Raw genomic sequence first — 25115 nt, 5'->3', positions numbered from 1 at the left:
CCCTATAAACATGCTCAATTTCCACATAAAACTCCTTGCTCAAATAAAACTCCTTGCTCAAAATATTCACTTATTATATATGTATATTATAAGCCAAAAATAATGAATACGTGATAACTTTAAGGGTTGGATTCGTTTGACTTGAAATAGAAGCTTGATCTAACCTATTTTTTTGAATTCCCTTATTAAAAATACTGACTCGATGTTTCTGGCTCCATCAATGTTCCATAATAATTTATTAGTGATAATATCAAGCACATATCTTATTAATATTTTTATGGAAAGTAGGACAAAAGCATATATTTTTCTTATTTGCCTCTTCTTTCGGGCAGGAGTGTAAATTCTGGTAATGATTTTACCTAACAAGAAAAACAATCAAATTCACTCCATCAGTTTAGTAAATATATAAATAAAAATCAAATAGAAATATAAATTTTTTTATCAGTTTCAAGTGTATAACTTCGACTCAAGAATATAACCAATTATTATAGCTACTTGATTTTTCAAAGTCCAGCCAACTCCTTTATCAAAAATTCAAAATATGCTTTTGAAGGAAGATTTAATTGAGTAGTAGGAACGTGTGCTGCGAGATGAATAGGAGTAAGAAAGTGTGCTGCAAGATTGAACTCAATTTATCTCAATTTATATGGTGCAGTTTCTTGTTTTAGATTATTCTAAGAATATAGTATCTTTTTATATTTAAAAATAACTTAATTTTAAATTTTTTATTTTATTCTTAATAAAATAATTTATAATTACACAAATATATATGTATTTTAAATCATAAACTCTAAAATATTTTTTTAAAAAAGATATTGTGCCCAGTCAAACCACTATCACATAGGATGTAAGAAGTAGATACAGCCAGACATCTCTATAACATCATCCCTATATAAAACACTTCTCACTATAAAAGCCAAATTTTTCGGAACCAATTTTTATGTTATATATGTTCTCTATAACAACACTTCGCTATAACATCCAAAAATATTCGAAACAAACGAGGCTGTTATAGAGAAGTTTCATGGTAATACTCCTTTTTATTAAAAAAAAAATGTAATATCAAAGCTTACCAAATAAAATTTAGCTTCTAAAGTGGCTGGAATTGATTTTGAGATTCTCTTGAACAGCCTATTTTTGGTTGTAAATATGCAACAAAGATATGTTGAGTCCAACCTTTTTTATTTTAGCGTCCAGTTCGAGAAATACATAAATTTTAAATTTAAATTAATACATCAATCAGCATATAGCTTCCAAAGCATTTTATACCATTTCAGCCAAATAAATGCCGGACGCCTAAGCCAATTCAAAATTCGAAACCGATCCAAAAATCTTCACTTCTCATTTCGCCATGTTCGCGAAGAAGCTTTTCCAGAAAGCCACACAATATCATCATAATCAACATCATCAGGTACTGTTTCTTTTGGTCATTCTTCAGTTGACTTTGTCTACTTTGTGATTCTCTAGAAATGATTTGACGTTTTAATTAGTGATAGTGATGTTCATTTTAGCAGTAATCATGATGTAGGAATTTTTGATGCGAGATTGAAGCACTTCGTTGTAACTGAGCTGCGAAATTGCAATTATTTGATTGATAGAAGCTGATCATAGTGAAATATAAGTGGATAAAAATCTTTGCTCGAGTTTTATATCGGAAATTGAAACAACTCCTTTTGTTTTCCATTCTATTTGCTAAATGTGGTAGATTTTTTTGTAACTGAGCTGCGAAGTTGCCAGTATTTTGATCGATCAAAGCTGGATTATAGTGAAATAATCGACAAGAAGGCTTTTGATACTCTTCTCATCTGCCTAATCCTTGGTGGACAGAGTTACTTGATACCTGTACGGATGGGAGGCAGCAGCGTTGGAATAGTCGAGCTGCACCTCAAGTTGGCCTAGACACCACCGTAATTAAAAAAAAAAAGTTTTATATCAGGAATTGCATGGAGCTGTTATTTATGAACTCTGTCTATTTGAGCTTTGCAAGGTATTGCTGGTCTCAAGCCTGGATAAAAGAATATGGTTGCAGTAGGCTGATAGTAAGAGTAAAGACAGTGAATTGATATAGATGATTTATATAGCCAGGTCAATTAGTTTGGGATTGACGCTAAGTTGATTATTATGTATGATTTTGACTCTCATTCCTCGTGTCGGAGTCAGGAATTCTCTCAAGGGAACTAAAAAACTGTAAACTTGCACAGCGAGCGAATGACTTAACTATCAGGGGATTTGAATCCTTCTGCAAACAGTGAGTGAATGACTTAAATATCATGGGATCGGAATCTTGCCCCTAGGGCTTTGGTCTAGTGGTAAGAGCACAACTTGTGATGTGTGAGTTAGGCACATGCCGCAGACAAAAGCTTGGTATCTAAGTGGAGAGGGGTAGAGGGACGGACACATTATCCACCAGTTTCAAATGATGCATCACTGGCCCTCAGGGATGTCTTAGTTATCAAAAAAGAAAAAAAAAGCTATCTACGGGATTCATCAATTTATATATATAAAAATTCCGTGTACCCTATTTGTACAGTGTAATTTATTGATGTAGGGATTCAATTGAACCCCCCTTCAACACACTTAGTTCTGCCACTTCTCGTTACAATCTCCAAGAAATATGGAAAAAAATGTGGAACAACATATAGTACTAACTGAAGAGCAATATATAGGGCATTGTTTTTATAAAATGTGATGCTAATTTATTTGGTTGTTGTTACTCTATTGGTGCCTAATAGGCTATGGTATTCATTCCTTTGACTTTTTAAGACTTGAATGTAGCTGGTGGAGTAATTCTTTTATTTCAACTTTCCTTGTGTTCAGCGAAGTGGCAGTGGTTTGACAGCAAGTGACCTGAATGTTCGTGCTACTGTACATTATGGTATCCCGTCAACAGCATCAATTCTTGCAGTAGATCCCATCCAGCGCTTATTGGCCATTGGAACGTTGTGAGTCAAAGTTTTGATTTTTACGCACTTAATAAGGACAGAAGCCTGTTAGCTCAGCTGTTAAGTAAAGCACTATCTCTGCTTTGTCTGATAAGATAATTCCTTGTGCACAAACATAACAAAATTCTTACTCCTGATATGCTTCTTTGGAAGCAGTGGGTCACTGAATCCTGATCGTTTCAGTTTCTAGAGTTCAGTTCTGCATTGAACTTCCCCCATTATACTCGTAGTGTATATAAGCTAGTATGGCACAAACTTTGGGATCGCTTGTTAGAAAATGCTCGAATCATTCAAATAGATATGCATGCATCTTGTTGATAGGTATATACTTTTAGGCAGTGGATAGCTTTTGGAAGTGAATTTGGTTGGGGAAAATTTCCAGTGAAGGTTGAAGAGGCTAGAGAAAAGGTTACGGCTTGTCAAAATCATATCTTCACCAAGAGATAACTGGTGGATGCAATAGGCGTATAGCCACTATTGTTTGGCTGCAGGCCAGTTATGGTCATGTGGCACCCCCACTCCCTTAAAGTAAATGATACGTTTACCATTACCCTGTAGTGTTGCTTGACCTTTCAGCCCCTAAGATCCCCGTGTATGGTTTTTTTAGGCTGTTTACCTTGTACAAACTTCCCTCTGTGTGCCTCCACTGTTAATTTTAAATAATACTCCCTCTGCCCGAATTTAGTCCAAGTTTGCCTTTTAAGGTCCAATTCGACCGATTCTGGACATAGATTAATTCACTTACCATTAAAAGTTTAGGCACTTAAAGCTACATGAAAGTACTATAAATTGCGATATTTCTACTTTCAAAGATGACATAATACATCTCAAAATTTGAATTTACATGAAAAATACTACAATATTAAATTGCGATATTTTTAATTTCAAGATTATGACATAGTACATCTGAAAATCTTAACCAAAGGTTTATGTCTTTATTCTTGGGAAGCTAAACTGAACTAAAATTTTGGGATGGGAGAAGTAAAGGTCTGTTATCGTGGTATTGACTTGTTAGTAGGAATTACGATCTCATTTTCAACTCTAGGGTAAAAGTCGATGTCATACCTACTTTACAACAACAACAACATACCCAGTATAGGCCCACATAGTGGGGTCTGGGTAGGGTAGTGTGTACGCAGGCCTTACCCCTACCTTGTGGGGGTAGAGAGGCTGTTTCCAATAGACCGATGCCATACCTACTTTCTTGAGCTCAAATTGATTCTTGAAGCAATAGTTCTGAATAAAAGAGTGGATCGTGCCCCATTATGTTAGGCTGATTAAGAAGGTGGTTCCTCACCACATTATTCCGGAACGTAAAGAAAAAATGGAAACTCTGTTTAGTTATACAAATCAGTCAGGTACTGGTTGGTGGGGGGTGGGGGAAGGAGTCTATTCTGATAGCATATTAAGCTCAATAGAGAAGTTGAGTCTTAATTAAATGAATACAGAAGTAGCAACACATTTTCATTTTTCTTTTCTCTTGTGCTTTCTTATTTTGTGATCGAAAAGGACTTCTGTTTTGAGGTAGCGACAATCTATTTCAGATGGATTTAAAGTTGGGTGAAGGCTCAATGTATATATTAATCTGTCCATACTATCTTGCAATTAGAATCTATTCATTTACATAGATTGCTTGATTGATGTATCTTGTTAACGTAGTATCCAAAAATTTTTGCAGGGATGGTAGGATAAAAGTGATTGGTGGGGACAATATTGAAGGTCTCTTGATTTCTCCAAAGCAGTTGCCCTATAAATATTTAGAGGTTTGGTTTTTGCACATGAAGTCATTCATAGAGATTCTTAGCTCAGTTCTAAAGGTTCCAAGTCTATATTATTCGATTATTATTCTCGAGCATTTTGTAACACCTTTGGAGCCTTTATCAACATATTTAAGTGTCTCCGAGAGATAATGGTCTTTAGAATTGATAATGTCAGGTGTATGAGCTAAGTCAATAAAGAGCTGGGTTTTTAATCAAAATGTCACTCCAATACTTTTGGATGACAAAGTCCAATGATGACCATTTTTGTTTTTAGTGTTGCATTCCATGGGTTTACCTAGAATAAGAGGACAATTAACTGAAAAGGGCCTATTTTTATGGTATATGATACAAGGTAGGAAAGGGTATTCACTTTTTTCTTTTCTCTTTCCTTTTGAAAAGGAAGTTCCATCCCACTGGGGCCTTTTTCATCCTTGAGGCTAGGTGTTTGCTTGTTTGTCAAAGCTAACATCCAGTTTTTCTCTTTTCCTATTTTGGGTAGTATTGGTCAGACATAGAAAAGGTTCTTTGCTGAATAATACAAAAGTTTGCTATTATTTTTTTCAAGTAATCTGGCTCACTATTTTCCTGTAGCACCAATAAACTGATGGTGTCTTTGTTCTTGCCCTTGTATCATATTCACGATTTCTTCAATTCTTCTCTTTTACAATCTAAAGGTATACATTTAATTGTTCTCTTTTATTTCTGTTTTTGTCTGTGGCAGTTCCTTCAAAACCAGGGTTTCCTTGTCAGCATCACAAATGAAAATGATATTCAGGTATAATTTTTTTCCCCAATAAGTTGCTTTTTAATGCACTTCTCAGTGCAGCATTCTCAAATGTTAATCAAAGTTGGGAAACTTAAGACCATTTATGCGCTGTAGCTTGTATTTTATTTCTTGTTGGGTTTTAAAAGCCTTCTTGGTGCGGCATCAAATGCCAATCAAAGAACGGAAACTGAATATAATATGGCGCCTTAGTTTGTATTGTATTTCGTGTCTGTTCCTCGGTTTCTTTTTTATTTTTTTATTTTATAAAGTAAGTTGCTTCGCTGAAAGGCATCAAGCAGATGCAGTGATTACAAAAATAGAGATGTGAGCTCCTTTACAAGATGTTATGATAGGGTCTGGAGCTAGCCAATAACCAAAAAACATATCTTAAAGAGGCTAGTCTACAGTGAGGGAGCTCACAAAATCTAAAAAAACGGTAGAACTATTTACATAGGACTGTTTGGCCCAACAAAAAAGACTAAGCAAACATCTGACCTTCAGCAAGTGTATTGGAGTTGAGATTCCATCGAAACATCTGAGGTTTCTTTCAGTCCACAGGCACCAAATAGTACAAGCTGGTATCATCCTCCAGGTGTCCCTAATGGCCCTATCAACTCTGCTTTCTCCACTGAGATATGTTAATTTTGGCACTTGTAATCAAGGGAGTCCTGCATGAGCTTGGCCGCGCCATGACCTTGCCTAAGCAAGTGAATGATAAAAGTCTTGCTTTTGGTTGGCGGATCTAGCTCTACCATATATATTATAATATCTTGGTTAAGTGTTCCTAGGGTTGCGCAGGAAAATGTGAAAAAGCATATAATGTACTTAAAGAATTAAGGTCTCAAACTGGAACTTGTTGGTATCCTTAGTGATAGTAAACAAGAAATAGTATCTACAAATTAATGATAGATCATTACTTCTAGTTATACCGTAAAGAGAATAATTGCTAGGAGGTATAGCAACTGTAGTTTCTTGAAATGACATTTTGGTGTAATGTGAAAAATGTATATAACTTAGGTTCTATTGGATTTCATACGCTCTTCTATACTAAAAGATTCTAAATCTACCGTTTTACTGTATTTGAGCACACACTTGGTGCTATAATAAATGAAATTGTACCTAACATATCCCCCAGAAAATAAAAAACAAAGAAGCAACTGATGGATCTTGCAATTACCCAGGGCAATCTCTACAATTTTTTGGTGAATTGACTCGTTTTTCATTTGAAAACCTGCTATTGTACCTTGGACATTGATCCCTCAAATGCAATGGTAAAAACACAATGATGCAAGAGGTTTGAAGAAACTCATGTTTCTTGGTGTATTTAGTTACTATGACTCAATTTGCTTAATCTCAATACCTGCTCCATTTATTTCCTTGAACATGTGTCACAGTAGCTTTGATACATCTCTTAGTGTCCTTCGGGTTCTTTTTTTTATCCCTAGATTGCTGTTATTTCTTATTGCTGCCTTGTTTCGGTTTTCTGTTTGCATTACTTAGTGTTAGTTTTGTATTTTCTCTTTGGTTGTCAGACTGGTTTGCTTGTTATTGCCCCTTCCCTTTTCCCTTCCTGAGCCGAGGGTCTACCGGAAACAGCCTCTCTGCCTTTTAAAGGCAGGGGTAAGGTCTGCGTACACTCTACCCTCCCCAGACCCCACTTGTGGGACTACATTGGGTTTGTTGTTGTTGTTGTTGTTGTTGTTGCCTGAAAGCTAGTACACTTTGACTGGTGAATGGTTTCCTTTCAAGGGTGCATTCCTCTTGAAAGAAATAACAGTTTGACTGACCAACGAAGACCTCTTTGCAAACCCCACGTCCCCACCCCTAAAGATAGAAAAAGCCCAGAAGAAAAGTCAAAAGAAAAATCTTTCATTAAAGGTTGCACTGACATTGGTGCTCAGAGGGCCCCTGTAAAACATGAGTTAGGAACTGTTTGTGGTTAGTAGGTCTGTAAGATTTCTCTTTCTCTTGATTTTCTGCAGGTTTGGAATCTCAAAAGCAGATCTGTAGCTTGTGATTTGCAATGGAAATCAAATATAACTGCTTTCTCAGTTATCAATGGCTCTTCCTTCATGTACGAATTTGATGTGCATCCAAGAAAGTTTTTACAGTGCAAAGAGTTGAGAGTATTTTATGGTTATAATAAAGTTCTCTTGTCATTCCAGGTATGTTGGAGATGAATATGGAACAATCTCAGTTTTGAAGTTCTGTGTTGAGAACAGAGAGCTTCTGCAACTGCCATATCAGATCTTGTGGAGTTCTCTTTCTGGTACTTACTGCATGATCTTAGTGAAAAATCTTTTATCTGATCTATAATTTTATATGATTATGTCTGTTTCTTATTCTTGTAAAGTGACTCTTGTTTAATTGAGATAATTTTCAATTGTAGAGTATTTTGAACTTTGAGCTATTTCTTGGTGGATGTTAAAACTTTGGATTAATTAGCACAAACAGCTCATTCATGTTTAAGGCAGGAATCAGGATATCTACTAAAAAAACCTGTAGGTTGGCTGTACCAAGATATGCATTTCCGTATTCCAAAGTCTAGGGATGCAAATTGCAGATAATTAGGCCTAGTTCGTGCAATGCCAATACATGGGCATGTCTCTTGATTCAGAAGAGATTCACGTTCATTATGCAATGGTTGAACCATTTTGTAGCCAACCGCCAAGAAACACACTCCTTACGTTTAATATAATTTGTTCTAGTAATAGAGGCTATTCAATGAGCTTTTTGCTGGTACCATATGCACCTGTAATTAACACAACTATATCTTCTCCTTTATAGGGTTTTCGCCTCCTCATACCTTATTCTGGTGTAACTTTATTTCAAGTACATTAATCCTGGATCTAATTTCTTCTAATACAATCAACCTTGAGTAACTTCGGTTTCAGATCCTACATTATTTAATATATGTGGGATGTGATCGAACTAGCTTCTCTAGAAAATTTTGGCCACATGAAGACAGTTGGCTCTATTTTGGTTCAGATCTTTCTATCAGACTAAGCATCTCCACCAAGCATATTTCATTTGTTTAGAGAATACCGACTGGCTTGATTTAACCTCATGAGTACCTAAAAACACGTTTGTTCTTTTGTCTTAAAGGATCTTATTTTCAAATTCTCATGTGCTTTTATAATTCAACAAACCTCTTTTTGGATTATTTGCAGAAGCAGCTGGTTTTGCGAATTCAGATCATCAACCAGTTGTTGGAATTCTTCCCCAGCCTTTTACGTCAGGAAATAGGCAAGTCACAATTATTGTGTACAGTTTCTTCCTCACTCCTCACTAACCTCGTGTTAACCAAACTAAGCCTTACTCTTTTGTATTTGTTTATTTTTGTCCTTTTTAATTGTCTTGCAAGGTATATGTTTTGTTAATCGATGCTGGTCTTTGACATACAAGTTGGAGAATCTTAAATGTGAATGAAGCAAGAAAAACGGAGAAAGATCTATCCTTGCTTACAGATTTTTTTTCCAAGACATGACCCAGTTATGAGGTGGCATTCAGTGGTTCTTTGGGATAAAATAAGTGGTTCTCGTGGGATAAAAAAGAGTTTTTGTTGAGCAATTTCTAATAGTGATTACCGAATGCCAATATATTTTGGTCATAAGAAGCTTGCCAATGTAGTAAAAGCTATAGATGAAGTGATGTCTCCACTCATTTAGCATTTGGTCTTATTGTAGATGTCTTCTCTGGCCAAAATCCCTTTGTTGCGGTCTTCTGAGTAAGAACCAAAAACAAAGAAAGTAGTATATCTCTATTAATCGATAGAAAGTGCCTGGGTAAGTACTAGGCAAAATTGCCTGGTGGAGGAGGTATAATTTACTGGTAAGAAACTATTATTCCTCTTTATTGGTGGCAACTAAATCTGTCAGTTGCTGTACGGTTGTCAGTTGTATCAAATGTAGCACGAGTGATGTATCCTTCTCTACGTAGTGTGGCTTTGTCTTTATGACTTAGTAACTGTAATGGGTTCTGTTAGAATCTTGAGTATGTTTTTCCTTATAAGTTCCTGAACTGATGACATTTATTGCAGATTATTGATTGCATATGAGAATGGTTTAATTATACTATGGGACGTCGTTGAAGCCCATGTTATCATTGTTAAAGGTGATAAAGATCTCCATTTGAAGGATGGTGCTGTAAACTTTAAAAAGAACGCAGATTCCAGCTCTCCTGATGATTTATTGCAGCATGAATTTGAGGAGAAAGAGATAACCACACTTTGCTGGGCATCCACTGATGGATCCATTCTTGCTGTTGGGTACATAGATGGTGATATTCTGTTTTGGAAAACATCAAAATCAACCTTAAGCAAAGGTCAAGAAGCCGGACCATTTGATAATGTTGTTAAGCTACAGTTGTCTTCTGCTGAAAAAAGGCTTCCTGTCATTGTCTTACACTGGTGGGCGAACAGTAAATCCCGGAATAGCAGTGATGGCCATCTCCTCATTTATGGCGGTGATGAAATAGGATCCGATGAAGTCATTACGGTAAGTTTTGCACTTCATCACTGAAATATTCTCATTATTGTACTATCATTATGCTATACGTAGGCTCACTAGCCATGTAGACTTAATTACTTCAATATTCTTTGTACCTCAAGATTATAAAATGTTGCATTTCTGTGTCAAATTGAACTGCACTTTGGGACAAATAAAAGTCAAGCTATATCTTAGTGTGTGTAGTTCCAAATTGCAATATATGTTGGCTTTTGAAGTATGACATGATCTTGATTGAATAAGTATATTTGATATCTAATGGAATCTACCATTTTAGAGTTTTAGTGGATAAGTCAAGTTGTTCTTGTTGTAACATTTTCAACGAGTCAAAACAGATTATGATTCAAAATCTAAATAACATTTAAACTGGTGCTTGACGTGTAGAGAACTTTTAATTTGACATTTCTAACCCATCTATCATTCAATTACAATCAATTTTGAATGCTAAATTGGGTTATCAGAAAACTGCCTTAGGCGAGTCAGAATAATGAATAATCTATGGTAGTAGAAGTGCACACATGTACATAATAAAATCTTACAGGTTGCTTTGAAAAGTATCATTTCCCTACAATCTTCATTATATTCTAGTTCGTTTTGTATTTTCTGAATGTTTGCAATTTGAAGGTTTAAGTGTTTAAGGGAGGATACAGTTCTACATTAGGAACTAGTGGTAAAAGTCCTCACAGATTCAGCTCTCGGTCTTCATCCCTAGAGAGGGTAAAGAATTTGAACAACAGCTCTTAAACTTTGTTGGGTGCCAATTGTGTTCTAGGGATATGACATACCATCATACTACCTACACTCTCAAACATAATCGTATGTAATGATAAAAACATTAATTTCTTCTGCTCTGCTGTAGATTCTTACCCTTGATTGGTCATCTGGAATGGAGACTTTGAAATGTGTTGGTCGCGTTGACCTCACTCTTAGTGGCTCATTTGCTGATACGATCTTATTACCAACTACTGGGACTGCAGCAACTGATGAAAAAGCTGCTTTATTTGTGTTGATGAGTCCCGGACAACTAAAACTTTTTGATTGTTCAAGCTTGTCTGACTTGGTATCTAAAGAGTTGAAGAAAATATCTCTATCAGCTGAGGATTTTCCTGTAGAATTACCGACAGTTGATCCTTCCATGACTGTGACAAGGCTTACCCAGTTGCATTCAGATGGAAACTTAGCCGAGCCTCTTCAGGAGGTGCTGCTTCCCCGTATCATTGTCTCACCCCTTCTCATTTTTCTAAAATCCAGACTTATTTCTAATTTAGTTTTTTATGGGATTTGTATCTTAACCAGACACCTTTATTCAAGAAGTTTTGCACAGCAACATCATCTGGGGCTAACGGATGGCCCTTGACTGGAGGGGTGTATAATCATATTTCTCAAGCTGAGACTAACAGGATTCAAAGAGTTTATATAGCAGGTTATCAGGATGGATCTGTAAGGATGTGGGATGCCACTCATCCAGTCTTCCTTCTCCTTTGTGTCTTGGATAATGAGGTTGAAACAGCAGTTACAAGTTCCATGTTACTTCTAATGAGCAGTTTTTTCGTTAGTCATTTGAATACGGAACTCTGAACTTTACTCTGGTGATTTTCAGGTTAAAGGTGTAAATACAGTTATATCAACTGCCTCAGTTTCAAAAATAGATTTCTGCTTCCAGACATTAAGATTGGCAGTTGGGGATGAGTGTGGTCTGGTGGGGAACACCTTCTTCTGTTTCTAATTTGGTGTTAGTGTATATCCGCTCTATATTAATCCAAATTAACATGAAATGCAGGTACGCCTTTATGATTTCAAACATAGCGATATGGAAAACTTCCATTTTATTACTGATGCTAAAAGTGAAGGTAATGTAACTATTATTCCAATATAAAGTAACCTTCTTGTCGTAGACTAATGGCCAGCCTTAAGAGTAGAATATGCTTGACATTGGGTTACAAAATTCCTTATCCGGACAACTGAATTTCCACAAGATCTCATGGCTAATATCTACAGCAATATTTGGAGGTTTACTGTGAAATGGATGGATAAAAGTTGACCTCTGTCAGAAATAGACAATGTTATAAGATCGAACAGTCAAATTCTTTAATATCAGGTAGTTGCATTCAATTTTTGGGGTGGAACTTTGAACTTAAATCTTAATTTCCTAACTGAAATTTATAGACTGTTGACTGAACTTCGGATTGGAACTTTGGCCAAATATTTAAGTCTAGCATTTGGTTAATAGCTTAGCTTTGAAATTGGTCCTCCAAATGCAGCTGGATGAGATAGCGGAACCAATGAAGCAAGTTGAGACAGCGGAACACATTCGTAAACAGACACAACATGACTAACACAAATGACAAATTCGATTGTCCCTGATTATGGTTTTCTTAGTTGAATTTGATTATGACAACACAAAACCTCTAACCACCTCTATGGCTCCAGGTAGCTCTCCACAGTGATCTAAAGCTACTTTGTGGCCAATTAATTGAATCTACTGCACAGCACGTTTTTACCAGTATCTTTTTCTCCCTAAAATGAGTGATGGGATGTCGAGTATGAGGATCAAACCATTTAGTTTTCACATTGATTTCAAACATTTATTACATATTTAGACTCTGCACAAAAAGTACTTTAACCTAAAACTTAAAAAATTGGAAGCGCTAAAAAATTATTTCAGAACATTACAGTCAAAAAGCTGTCTGACTCATCAAATTGTAATATTGTTTGACAGAATTGGACAGAGAAAGTAATATGTCATTGCCATGTTGATATTTTCCTGATTTACTTTGCATAATGCTTAGGAAATCAACTATTATCTTTGAATTCACTGGTGCATACCTCCTTTTCATAGTTCATGAGTTGGCACAAGGTCAAGGACCTAGCTGCAGAGCTGTTATAAAGCTTCTCGATGTTCGAGTCCGAGCGATCGAGTTTATAAATCATGGAGCCAAACTTGCAGTTGGATATGAAAATGTTAAGGTGAAACCCAATATCCTTCTTTTCAAGTTTTGTGATGATCTTATGAAGTTACTCTTGTTGATTGATGTGGATACTTATTCACGAAGGCCTCCAATTTCAGGTTGCGGTGCTTGATATGACTTCATTATCAGTTTTGTTCTTGACAGACTCCGTATCTGTCGGTAGCTCTCCACTGATCTCAGTGATTGCAAAGAGATTTATGCATAGTGATGGTCATAGCAAAAGCCCAAAACAATCAGAGCTTCCAGAAAACCATACGGAGGAACTCATGTTCATTTTAACTGAGGATGCAAAGATCTATGTAATTGATGGTGGTAGTGGTAAAACGTCCAGTTCAGAACCCCTGCATTTAAAGAAAGTGTCAACAGCAATTTCTATGTATGTCATAGGCAAGTACATATTTGTAGAGAAATTCAAATTGTTTTTACGTGTAAGGTGCACTCAGTTTTGTGTTGATTTATTGCATTTCAGAAAACGACACCCCATTTTCTGGTATAATAAGTAAGAAGCCACAGTCCAGCAAGGGTGATGCAGATAGTAATGAGCCTTCACAGGACATGACCACTAGTGATCAATGTGATACGGCTCCCTTTCTACAAAATGACCCCTTTAGGAAACACTTTGAGGAGTCCTTTGTTCTACTTTGCTGTAAAGATGCAATACGCACTTATGCTACAAAATCTGTGGTTCATGTGAGTATACTCTTTCATTGCTTCTGATTTCTTGTATTTCTATGCCCTTGAATGTTCTATATAATTCCATTTGATATTTCAACTAGGGGGACAATAAATCTGTTCGCAAAGTGAAGCTCGACAAACCTTGTTGCTGGACAACTACTTTTATGAAAGATGGGAAAGTTTGTGGGCTACTATTACTCTTTCAGAATGGAGATATCGAGATTAGGTAAGCTCTTTCTTTCGTAAATGTTCCAGCAAGTACCATTTCCCAACTTTAAGGATGTTAGTAAGGCATAATCAGATTATTCTCCAGTATTTGGCTGCCTTAAATTGTTAAAAATGGTCTATCCAAGAAAATAATCACACCAACCAGTCAATCAACTACACCTCGATCCTAAACTAGATTACATCAAATGGAGAAAATTTACTCATGATATTTATGGATGTTATTCATATTTTCTTTGTAAGTGTCTTAATTCGTAGTCATTTTCCTTTACAATTATCACGATTCATACCACACATCACTTCCTTCAATCAGCACATAAACATTGTTGTAAGCTCTTAGTAGTTAGTACTGCTCCATTACCAAAATATTTTCTGATGCCCTATACCCCATCTTCTAGCATTAGAGGTGGAGACAAGAATTGCTTGAGACATGTCACCTACCTTTATATTAACCAAATGTCGGAAAATGATCTAAGAAAAGTTTTTCAAGGTAAGATTTTCTAGAACATTTTACATCATACTAAATGCACCTTGAATGTGCAAGTTTTATTTGCCTAGTACAATTCCTTATTGTCAATAATGAAAGATTGCTTTTTTGCTGCATGTCCTAGATAATATATTACAAAAGAACTGTGTGTTAAGAACATTGCTAACATGTATATATCTCCAGATCTTTGCCTGATCTAGAGTTGGTGGAGCAGACCTCCTTAATGTCAGTTTTAAGGTGGAATTTCAAGCTAAATATGGACAGGGCGATGAGTTCCATGGAGAATGGCCATGTTACCTTGGTAAAAAAAAGTTGCAGATGCTATTATCCTATTGTTTAGCATTATTCTATGCTTATTAAAATTTCATCCTATTCTTGCATGGCCTCTTAATATCTTTGTCATAACAAATATCAGGCAAATGGTTCTGAACTGGCTTTCGTGTCCCTATTAGCTAGTGAAAATGATTTCAGGTATATGATCAACCAGTGCTACTTTCCATCAAGTGAATAACTTACTCATGAGCTGCATAGACTGTTCAAAATTACTGATTCAGCAATGTGTTTTCCAGAATTCCAGAATCTTTGCCGTTTCTTCATGATGAAGTGCTCGCAGCTGCAGCAGATGCTGCCATCAAATTCTCCACTCAGAAGAAGAAACAGGTCTGGTTGATAAAGATGTTTCTTTGTGGTCTATATTTTGCAGTGGCTGAATTCTTATCAATGTTGCTGCAGGGTAGTGGGCCAAACATTATTGGTACTCTCGTTAAAGGATTTAAAGTGGGAAAAACGAACCATAATATGGATCTCAGTGAGATGTCTAAGTCAAACTTTAGTCATCTGGAAGGTATCTTTATGAAGAACCCACTCAACCCAGAACCGTCCCCAGCTATCAGTAAGGAAGTTCAAGGAGCAGTGGAGCTCGATATAGGTAATATCCCTACATACCTTGCTTCTTCAAGAGTGACGCACTTTTCTGTCCCTATATATTGTTCTATACAGCATTTCTGTAGTTGGCGTCCCCCTACCTGAAGATTTACTTCTGACGCAGATGATATTGAAATTGATGACCCTGTCCCTGTGGCTCCTACTTCATCTCATAGCACACAAAATAGTAAAAGAGGTAACTTGCATCAAATAAGTCATCCGCACTTTCAGAATTCATAATAACAAATATTTTCCTTGTACATTGCAGGAACTGAAAGAGGAAAGTTGCTTGATTCTGAGGGTGACGATGCCAAGCCCAGACTTAGGACACGTGAAGAAATCATAGCAAAATATAGAAAAGCTGGGGTAGTAATATTTGTCGGTGTTAGAACTTTTCCATTCCCCACTGTGTCTAATAAATGTTCTCATTGTTATTCAATTATTATATCTTCCAGGATGCATCATCAGCGGCTGGAGAAGCTAGAAACAAGCTTCTAGAACGGCAAGAAAAACTTGAGGTATTTAAAATGGTGAAGATACACATGTGTAACACAAAATATTGAGCATGATGATACCGGTGCACGAAGTATCCCGCATTCATGCAGGATCCGGGCAAAGGCTGCACCCCAAGGGGTGTGATGTAGGCCGCCTACTCTGATGCAAGCATCAATGGTTGATTCCACGGCTCGAACCCGTGACCTATTGGTCACACGGAGACAATTTTACTGTTGCTCCAAGGTTCCCCTTCATTGAGCATGATAATACATGAAATAAATTCTTGCTTGTAACCAAAATTAGTTGTGTGAGTTTATCAAGCTAAGACCACTCATGGTTTAAAGATTAGAGGAAGTGGGGGATAGATTGGCAGAGAGAAAAGTGAATAGGAACATTGCACTATTCAGAATCAAATGATAAAGACTTCTGACAGCTTATAGAACCTCTAAGTTGCATATTTTCTGGAAGATAATATGCTCATTCTTGTGTTTGTGCTGCAACTTGGTCCCTGGCCGTTGTTTGGTTCTGCACACTGTATAAAAAGTCTTCTTGTGCAAACCTTGCTTATTCTGGTTTATGATGACATAACTTTATATGGTTTTGCAGAGAATTAGCCAAAGAACTGACGAACTACGCAGTGGGGCTGAAGACTTTGCATCATTGGCAAATGAGCTTGTCAAGGTAATGGAAAATCGCAATCGAAAATGGTGGCAAATATGAAGATAGGCCTTTTCCTTGCTATTAATCATCCTTCACTGGGCAATGGAAGATTCATCATTTTGCACCTAAGAAAGTGTCAGTGTGGACATATAACCTGTATAGATCGGCCCGCCTTTGAAAACTTTTGGGTTAAAGCAACTAAATGAGAGAGTAGCTTAGGTTATTTGTTATTCTTGAAGGAATAACCTAGCATTTTTTCTTCATTTCCAGTCTGTTTGTTTGCCTGCAAAGGAAAATTCTGTATGTAACGGATGTCATTGATATTGTTTGTGAAGAGTGTATACAGAAAATCCAATGACAGCCAAGAATTATAATGTGCAACGTGTATTAGATCTTGGAGTTTCTGTGTAATCGGAAATTGATGAAACATGTTTTTCTTCCAACAATAAAAGCACGTATATGCTTTACTATTTATATTGGTTTGAAGCATCTTCAAAGCTCGACCTTAGACAGCTTGTTTTATATGGATCACCAATAGAACTGTTGGTTCTTTAGAATCTAACATCGAAACCACCTTTGAAGTTGCCCAGTCTAGTTTCAGATCAACCGTCACTACAACTGAGAGCAGATATTCATATATGGCAGAAGTGCTTTTTCAGTTTGTTATCTGGTTCTTGCTCCTGGGCTTGGTAGCAGACTGTTTAAGAAAAAAAGTTCACTACTCCTGGCACAGGCATGTACATTGCACAGATTTACCGTTAACTAGCAATATCACACTTGATCATGTCTTCATATACATCGCAAAGATGAGATGAAAGGTAAAATGAAAGGTTGCGTCTCTAATCTACAAATGTCTAATGACAATTAAGCATATTATCCATTCAAGCTTCTACTAAATACTGTTGGATTTGCGGGAGAAAGTGTTTATACAATATAGAAGTCAAATGTCACAAAGATTTGTGGGAGGAAAAACCTTCAAGAGATTGTCATTTTTATCAATACCAGATCCAGTCCCTAGACTTGAAAGTTTCTTTGCAAAAAGTTTTGCTATCTAACCGCGAATCAACAATTTCTAAAGAAGATGCTGTTGGATCTTTTCATTGTGTGTATGTCTATTACAATGGAAGATCACAAGGTTAAGAACTCTAAGGTAATGTGGAACCAGTGAAATCTCCAGTTCTACGACCAGGAAGATGCACCAAGTTCATCCACTACCCTCGGGTTAGCAATCCTTCTGCCAACTAGATCTTTCAGCTCGATTTCGCCAGGAAACCTATTCTCTTTCAGTTTAGAGAATACCTGTCATATAAATTAAAATTGAACAGTGAGAGGTGACACAAGAATTTACAGCAAGCTACTTTCTAATTTTTGCTATGAACTGAAAAAAGAAATTCAGTACACAGTAAGTGTTGCTGAGAAGGAACACAAAAGGCAATTAACACCCCCCCCCCCCCCGCCACTTGATAAAAATAAAATAAGTTTCGGCTGCATCTGAAATTGTCTTAAGTGGAAATAGTTTTCTTATCATTTAATGAGCAACTTGCATTTTATAAAAATTGCGGGCAAATACTTCTTACATAAGGGCCATTTTGTCCACAACTTTCAGGCATTATGATGCGTTTCAAGAGTGGATGGTTATCATAAGAAATTCCAACATATCATATGATTCTCGTTCTTGAAAATACACACTTTCTCAAAAGCTGATGATATCTATGAAGCTATAAAAGCCCAAATATAGGTGTTCGAAGAAGCTATTCGCCTCAAGGATGATGTGTCGACTATTTTAATACTCCTTCTAACCCATTTTATATGATACACTTTCCTTTTTAGTTCATCCCAAAAAGATGACACATTTCTATATTCAAAAACAATTTAAGTTTAAACTTTCCATCTTACACTTCAATAATTTGATCAACAACCACACAAATGTCGATAACTTGTTTTGGACCACGAATTTCAAAAAGCTTATGCCTAGTCAAGAAGCTCCACATAAACTGGGACGGACGAAGTAATAATAATCCCACCCAATGGACCACTTTAGTAACAAGACTAACGGGTTGTCTGATGTTTTAAAAAAACGGTTGGCAAAGGCAGCCGAATGCCTTTTTATCTTATCATAGGTAGAGCAGTCATGCATGGTATTGCCTCTTAATCAATGTTTCTGTGCTTTTCGGATTTTGAAGTCTAATCAAGCAGTTTTTTCAAATTGCACAACATCCTACTAAGAGAATGCATTTTTATGCTATTAACTGACACACAGCTGACTCCATACCTCAGGTTATGCAACAGACAAATGTAAATGGACCTGATCTTGACTCACATTCTCAAGCCTTATAAATTTGACATATTCTAGGCAGTCAATTAAAAAACTTCATATCACATGCTATAGGGGCTACAGAGATTTCTGTGAACCTTTGATACTTCAAAAGTTAAGATACACTTAAAATCCTTTCATATAATGGTACCGCCCAAAGATGATTCTCACCAAATTTAGTAGAAACATTTTATATATTTGAAAAGGGAGTATAACATGCCAACAGCATCCTTATTCCGAAAATGAACCATAATTTGTCTTAGGCAACTTTTCTCTCTGTGAGAGGTGAAAGAGAAGGAGAATGAGAGCTGTGCAGAGAGTTAAGGTCAAAGTGAAGTTCCATCTCATTTTCTTTTCTGAAAAGAGCAAAGAAATTAACATAGTAAAGATGGACATCTAGTCTCTAGTAAAAATGGTTTCCAGAATTTTCTTTTCTCCTAGATCAGATGGTTTTAGGCTTTTATCCACAAAAAAGGCACAAAAATAGTAATCATCTCCCAAAGTTTTTAAGCTCAAGGAAAAAGATAAACAAATAAGATAAGCATCGACAGATAGAGAAAGTACGTACCAGTTCACCATTACAATACACTTCAAAAGCACCAGAGCTTTGCAGCATGGACTGAAAGAAATTTCCCAGGAGCCAAGTGGTTGCCATAGTTCCGAATCTGTTAGCACGCAAGTGATAGAACCATGGAGGTGGTACAGCAAATCCCAACCTAGGAAATATTTGTTCGCCACCCATTACAAGGCCAATGACGCCAAATTGGAAAACAGGTACTACTTTGCTCAACAAACGTTTTGGAAGTGGAGGAGGATAGTTAGCAAGGACGACATGGACACCAGGAAACTGATTTTCCAACATGTTTTTCATTGTCACAGCTGTCCCTCTGGAAAGAAAGATGAAACTTAAATGCAGTTTGTTATGGTAAGAGTGCCAAGGGCATACAGTTGTACAGCAAACATAACAGATACAACGAGAACTAGATGACCAATTGAATGAAGTAATGAAAGGTAAATACAAATTCCTTTTCGACATAATGACGCTGCCATTATCTTCTCTTACGCGCACAAAGGACCGCATCAATGACTAAAATTGTTTACGCACCAAACTTACCAAGCATGCACTTCTATGCAGAGGCGGATCCAAGATTTGAACTTTATGGATTCAAGTTCGGGAAGTCTGGAATCAATTGTTTGTACTTATTTAATGAATTTTGTTACATATATACAGGGTCTGTACCAAAGCTACCGGGTTCGGATAAACACATAATCTGACTCTACATCAGCCCCTGCTTCTATGGATTCTGTATATTGGCGTATATGGGAAAGGCTTTTGCATCTTAATGGCATTCAACAGACGGAACTAGGAAGGTGTACAATGTCCTCTCTACAAATCAAACAACAAGGTTATGGCCTTCTAAGAGGCCTATACAGTAAATTCTCCTTTAGTTTTGGGAACTCTTTTCCATCCTGCAACTAAGACTATTCCACCACTTAACTTAGAATGAAATAAGCACTCAATCAAACGAGTTCAAATCATGTCGGAAAGCCAAGAGATTATGCTCCTCAATAATCTTGACAGTATCATCTTTTTTTCTTGAGGATATAGAGGATTTATACCGCAAGTGGTAGGAGCCCAAAATTCATACAAGGGGATTCATAAAAATGAGTATTAAAGTGTCACACCTAAGATTTGAGCTTTTGAGCTAAGGCAATTTTTGAAACCCCTGTCAAGAGGATTCACAGTTCATATATAACCAAAAAAATTTGTTTTTTTACCCAATTTACTCGTTGCGATCTTCCGAGGAAGGGGATTCACCTTGTGTCCCTTTAGCTCTGCCACTATATACAGCCGACCCCAGCTAGTTCATTGACTGACTGATAACCTATTATCTTGACTTCCCCACTTTAAACAACTTGTCCATCACATAAGCTAACATGCCATTTCAATTGCTAATTTATGGGAGAGCATTTTTAGAAATTGAAGAAAAATTCCAAACATTGCCAAGAATATATTAAACTAATATACTTTGTCTAAAAAATTCGATAAAACAAGCAAGTGCAACCCCATATGATGCTATAAAAACAGCATTACAAACAAAACCTGAAAGAACATGAAGAGCAGAAATCAATGCTGACGGTGTTACCAATCCCAACTGCACCAATACCACCAGTTTTCTGCAAAGTCAAACACAACACACAAAAAAAAAGAATTAAAAAATAAAGCTAAAGATACCATTTTTGTTAAAAAGAAAGAGAACGAAAAGAGAACATTTTTGAGGTACCTGAGTAGGGAAATCAAGAGTCTGAGCTTGTTGTTGTTGGATAACTGACGGCGGTTGATGGTGGTGGTGATGGTGGTGGTCGGAAGTGGGTTTTTGAGGGGGCGGAGTAAAAAGATTGAAGAGATCGGAGATGAATAGGAAAAGGGGTAATCCCACCAGAAGAAGCTGAGTTCGATCCATTGTTGCTGTGTGTGGGTGAGAGAGAGAGAGAGAGAGAGAGAGGGAGAGAGAGGGAGAAAGAGGAGTGGGTTTTCTGAAGGAAAAGAAAATGTTTTTTTATTAGGTAAAATCCTTTTTTTTGGGTGAGAAATTAGATCTTGAATTACTTCTTTGTGTTTGGGTCGTTGTAAAGAGGAAATTACCCTTGCATCCATTTACACCCATTTATAAGTAGCTCATTATAAAAATTGGACAATTCATTAAATATTTCTGCCAATTAGCTATTTGTAGCAAAAAATATCAAAAATTTTGCTTTTTTTTTTTAGCGGGTGTTACTAGAATAGATTGTGTACATCTTAAGGAGCTTTAGAGCCCGTTTGGCCAAGCTCCCAAAATCTGCTTATTTTGAAAAGTACTTTTTTCAGAAGTACTTTTGAAAAAAAAAACTGTTTGTGTGTCACGACCCCAAACCGGACCCGGTCGTGATGGCGCCTCTCGTGAAGACAAGGCCATCCGATACAATTTCCTAAGTCAACCATTTTCCATTAAAAGTTGTTTTTATACCATTAATAAACCGTTAATCTCATAATGAACATTTAAAAGAAAAATGCGGAATAATTACACAAGCCCGACATCGGTGTGTCACTAGTCATGAGCAACTACCAAGGTCTGAATACAACAAAAATAGAAAAATGCACTAAGTACAGAAATGAAAATGAGAGGAAGGAAGCGGTACTGCGAACGTCGTGCAGCCACCTTGCTAACTCTGATGACTCCGCGTCTGAGCAACCAACACCCGCTATCGGGTTCCGAAATACCTGAATCTGCACACGAGGTGCAGTGAATAATGTGAGTACTCCAACCCAGTAAGTAATAAGAGTAAATAAAGACTGAGCAGTAGGAAACAATGAATCCACATTTATGCTAAGCTCAATAAGCACACAGGCTGCTAATTCAGAATACGAGTCAATCGCCTCCTTTAAAATCCAGCTTTTTGGTAAAAATTATTTAAAATGCCTTCCGACAAATTCAGTAGGGGTTCAATACCATTTTAATAAAAGAGTTGAAAAACCATAATCGGCCCCTCGGGCGAAACATAGTTCGTAAACAGCCCCTCGGGCAAAACATAGTTCGTAAACAGCCCCTCGGGAAAAACAGGAATCATAAACACCTCCTAACAAGAAAACCTCGGTGGAAATAACAAAAAAAAAGGCCAAATCAGTGATTAAGTTCTAAACATCTCATAAACCCCAGCTTAAATGAAAGTTGTTTAAAAATATTTATCTAACATTTTCGACAGAGGCTCAGTATAAAGATGAGTGAAAACAGTCATTAAATCAAAATATTCGATAGAAACTCACTCTAAAGAGAAGTGAAAATCAATAAGTTCATAATCAGGCCCCTCAGGCAAACATCACTCATGTGCATGTATATATCTATCGCCCCTCGGGCTAGCCTTTCAGTCACTCGTGACTCAACTCCTACCAATCAGCGCTCACACTCAGCACTCACGCTCAATAGGTACCATATAGTAACCACTGCGGCGTGCAACCCGATCCATATGTCGCTGCGGCGTGCACCCCGATCCATATATATAGTCGACTGCGCTCACTGGGGGTGTGCAGACTCCGGAGGGGCTCCTACAGCCCAAGTGCTATATCGCTGCGGCGTGCAGCCCGATCTATAGATATAAAATCCTCACAACCAAACCCTCGGCCTCTCTTAGTCATTAACCTCACAATCAGACCCTCGGTCTATCTCAGTCATCAACCTCACAATCAGACCCTCGGTCTATCTCAGTCATCAACCCACGATCACTCGGACCATCAATAAAACAGGGAACCCAGCCCAAACAGTTTTCACATTCCTAAGAAATATAGTGATAAAACCAGATTTAAACAATAACCAGGTAAAAACATGACTGAGGATATGCTTTCAAAAAAAATAAAGTGAGGAAAAATAGTAAAAATGCCCTTAAGGGTCTCAACAGGTCGGCACAAGGCCCCAAACATGGCGTACAGCCCAAAATGTAATATCAAACTCTAGAACATGGAATATCATAAGGTTTCAAATCAAATACGCGGCTTAACAATCGTACGGGACTGATCAAGTGACAATCCCCAACGGTGCACAACTCCACGCTCATCATCTAGCGTGTGCGTCACCTCAAAATAACACAACGATGTGTAATCCGGGGTTTCAAACCCTCAGGACAGTATTTACAATCATTACTTACCTCGATCCGGTCCAAACTCTAGCCCGCGATGCCTCGCCCGCACGAATCGACCTCCGGATGCTCCAAACCTAGCCACAATCAGTGCATAATCATTAAATATGCTAAGGGAACGAAGCCCACTCGAAAATATCCAATTTAGCATCAAAATCCCGAAATTGCTCAAACCCGGCCCCAGGGCCCATGTCTCGGAATTCAATAATTTTCACATCAACGGATTCCTTATCTCACCACGAGTTCATACATACCAAGAACATCAAAATCCATCCATAAATGGCCCTTCAAATCCCAAATTTACACTCTCCAAATTCAAGCCCTAATTCTTAAATTTTAGGCTTAATTTCCATGATTAATAAGGTGGAATTCACACAAGAATCGAGTATTGAGTTCAAAAATCTTACCTCCAAGTGATTCCCTTCGATTCCCTCTTCAAATCCTTCACAAAAGCTCCAAAAATTGCTTAACAATGGAGAAAATAGACCAAAAGTCGCGGACAAGGGCTATAAAAACATTCTGCCCAGGCTTTAAAAGCCTTCTTCGCGAACGCGGGATGATCATCGCGTTCGCGATGAACGAAACACCAGACATCAAAAATTGCTCTATGCGTTCGCGGCACCAGCCTCGCGAACGCGATACACACTGGACACTGAACCACGCGAACGCGGCCCTATACTCGCGAACGCGATGAATAACTTGACTTCAAACCCAGCTGACCACTTCCTTCTATGCGAACGCGGCATGGACCTCGCGAACGTGATGCACGAGACTCCAGCCCTTCGCGAACGCGGAACCTTCATCGCGATCGCGAAGGCCAATTCCTCAACCTCACCAGCTAGCCCTTCGCGAACGCGAGGACCTACTCGCGAACGCGAAGGTCAATTTTCCTGAAATCCTACAGCAGTTTTCTGTAACTTTTCAAAATAAGAAATGGCCCGATTGACCACCCGAAACTCACCCGAGGCCCTCGGGACCTCAACCAAACATGCCAACATATCCCATAATGTCACGCCCCGAACCATGGTCTGGGCATAACACGGCACTCGGTGCCTGACTGCATGTGACCGAGCGAACCAACTGCATGGCTGGATCAACATATGGTATAACTATGAGCTAGAGGTAAATATAAAACATGATAATCTACTAAAGAGTCTGACTGAAATATCATAGATGCGGAAAATACTGAAAGGTCTGCAAGTATAAACAAGTAGCCGACAAGGCTAACACATGAAGTGTGAGCACGTGATTTTTGCCCTAAGCAATAATTTCCAAAATTTCAAACAAAACAATTTTCCTAGTATTTTATAAATTTTTGTGAATTTTGTGGCATTCTTCGGTAATTGTTGCATTTTTATTTGTGCATTTTAATCCATATGAAAATACAAAAATATGCATTGGCATTTAGGGATTTAATTTCACAATTTTAGTATTAATTAGTTTTAGAATAAAATGTAAAGAAAATTGCAAGAAAATGGTTCTTTGCATTGTTAATTATTGCATTTGTCTTTAAATAGAGTTTTAAGTAATTTTAGGAGTTAAATAGTGTAACTAGGTCTTTGCTTTGTTTTAGCATTTTATAAAATCAGAAAAAATAAATAAATACAAAAATACAAAAATAGATAAAAGAAATAAAAGGAAAAGAAAAAATCAAAAAAATGAATCTAATTGGAACTGGTCTTAGGGTCCAAATAGGCTGAGTCCAAACTGAAATAAACCCTG

The 25115-nt window shown here is 37.2% G+C and overlaps 2 protein-coding genes across 2 annotated transcripts; one reads left to right on the top strand and one right to left on the bottom strand.

The window, feature by feature from the left end:
• LOC109229207 lies at positions 1175-16882 on the top strand. The gene is made up of 24 exons (XM_019394559.1): positions 1175-1411; positions 2818-2942; positions 4621-4705; positions 5424-5477; positions 7451-7542; positions 7634-7737; positions 8639-8714; positions 9508-9964; positions 10833-11171; positions 11270-11473; positions 11574-11672; positions 11754-11823; positions 12813-12940; positions 13041-13329; positions 13412-13632; positions 13719-13843; positions 14513-14630; positions 14745-14800; positions 14899-14989; positions 15062-15257; positions 15378-15449; positions 15522-15619; positions 15709-15771; positions 16355-16882. Exons 1-24 carry the CDS (start codon positions 1352-1354, stop codon positions 16466-16468), a joined length of 3336 nt encoding a protein of 1111 aa, XP_019250104.1. The 5' UTR covers positions 1175-1351; the 3' UTR covers positions 16469-16882.
• Positions 17249-21272, bottom strand: LOC109229206 (selT-like protein). Its single transcript, XM_019394558.1, has 4 exons — positions 21008-21272; positions 20827-20900; positions 19291-19609; positions 17249-17707 (listed from the first exon to the last, which is right to left on the bottom strand). The coding sequence occupies exons 1-4, from the start codon at positions 21185-21187 to the stop codon at positions 17588-17590; spliced, it is 693 nt and encodes a 230-aa protein (XP_019250103.1). The 5' UTR covers positions 21188-21272; the 3' UTR covers positions 17249-17587.

This window comes from Nicotiana attenuata, chromosome 7 (assembly GCF_001879085.1).
Source record: "Nicotiana attenuata strain UT chromosome 7, NIATTr2, whole genome shotgun sequence".
NCBI lineage: Eukaryota > Viridiplantae > Streptophyta > Magnoliopsida > Solanales > Solanaceae > Nicotiana > Nicotiana attenuata.
This window is presented reverse-complemented; position numbering and strand designations above follow the sequence as displayed.

Excerpts from the sequence above, each read along its gene's own strand:
- LOC109229206 (XM_019394558.1), bottom strand. The coding sequence starts at position 21,187 with ATGGATCGAACTCAGCTTCTTCTGGTGGGATTACCCCTTTTCCTATTC. Across the intron at positions 19,610-20,826 it reads TGCTCTTCATGTTCTTTCAG|AGGGACAGCTGTGACAATGA; the intron begins GTTTTGTTTGTA and ends CTTTCTTTCCAG. Across the intron at positions 17,708-19,290 it reads TGTATTGTAATGGTGAACTG|GTATTCTCTAAACTGAAAGA; the intron begins GTACGTACTTTC and ends TTTATATGACAG.
- LOC109229207 (XM_019394559.1), top strand. The coding sequence starts at position 1,352 with ATGTTCGCGAAGAAGCTTTTCCAGAAAGCCACACAATATCATCATAAT. Across the intron at positions 2,943-4,620 it reads TTATTGGCCATTGGAACGTT|GGATGGTAGGATAAAAGTGA; the intron begins GTGAGTCAAAGT and ends AAATTTTTGCAG. Across the intron at positions 5,478-7,450 it reads CAAATGAAAATGATATTCAG|GTTTGGAATCTCAAAAGCAG; the intron begins GTATAATTTTTT and ends GATTTTCTGCAG.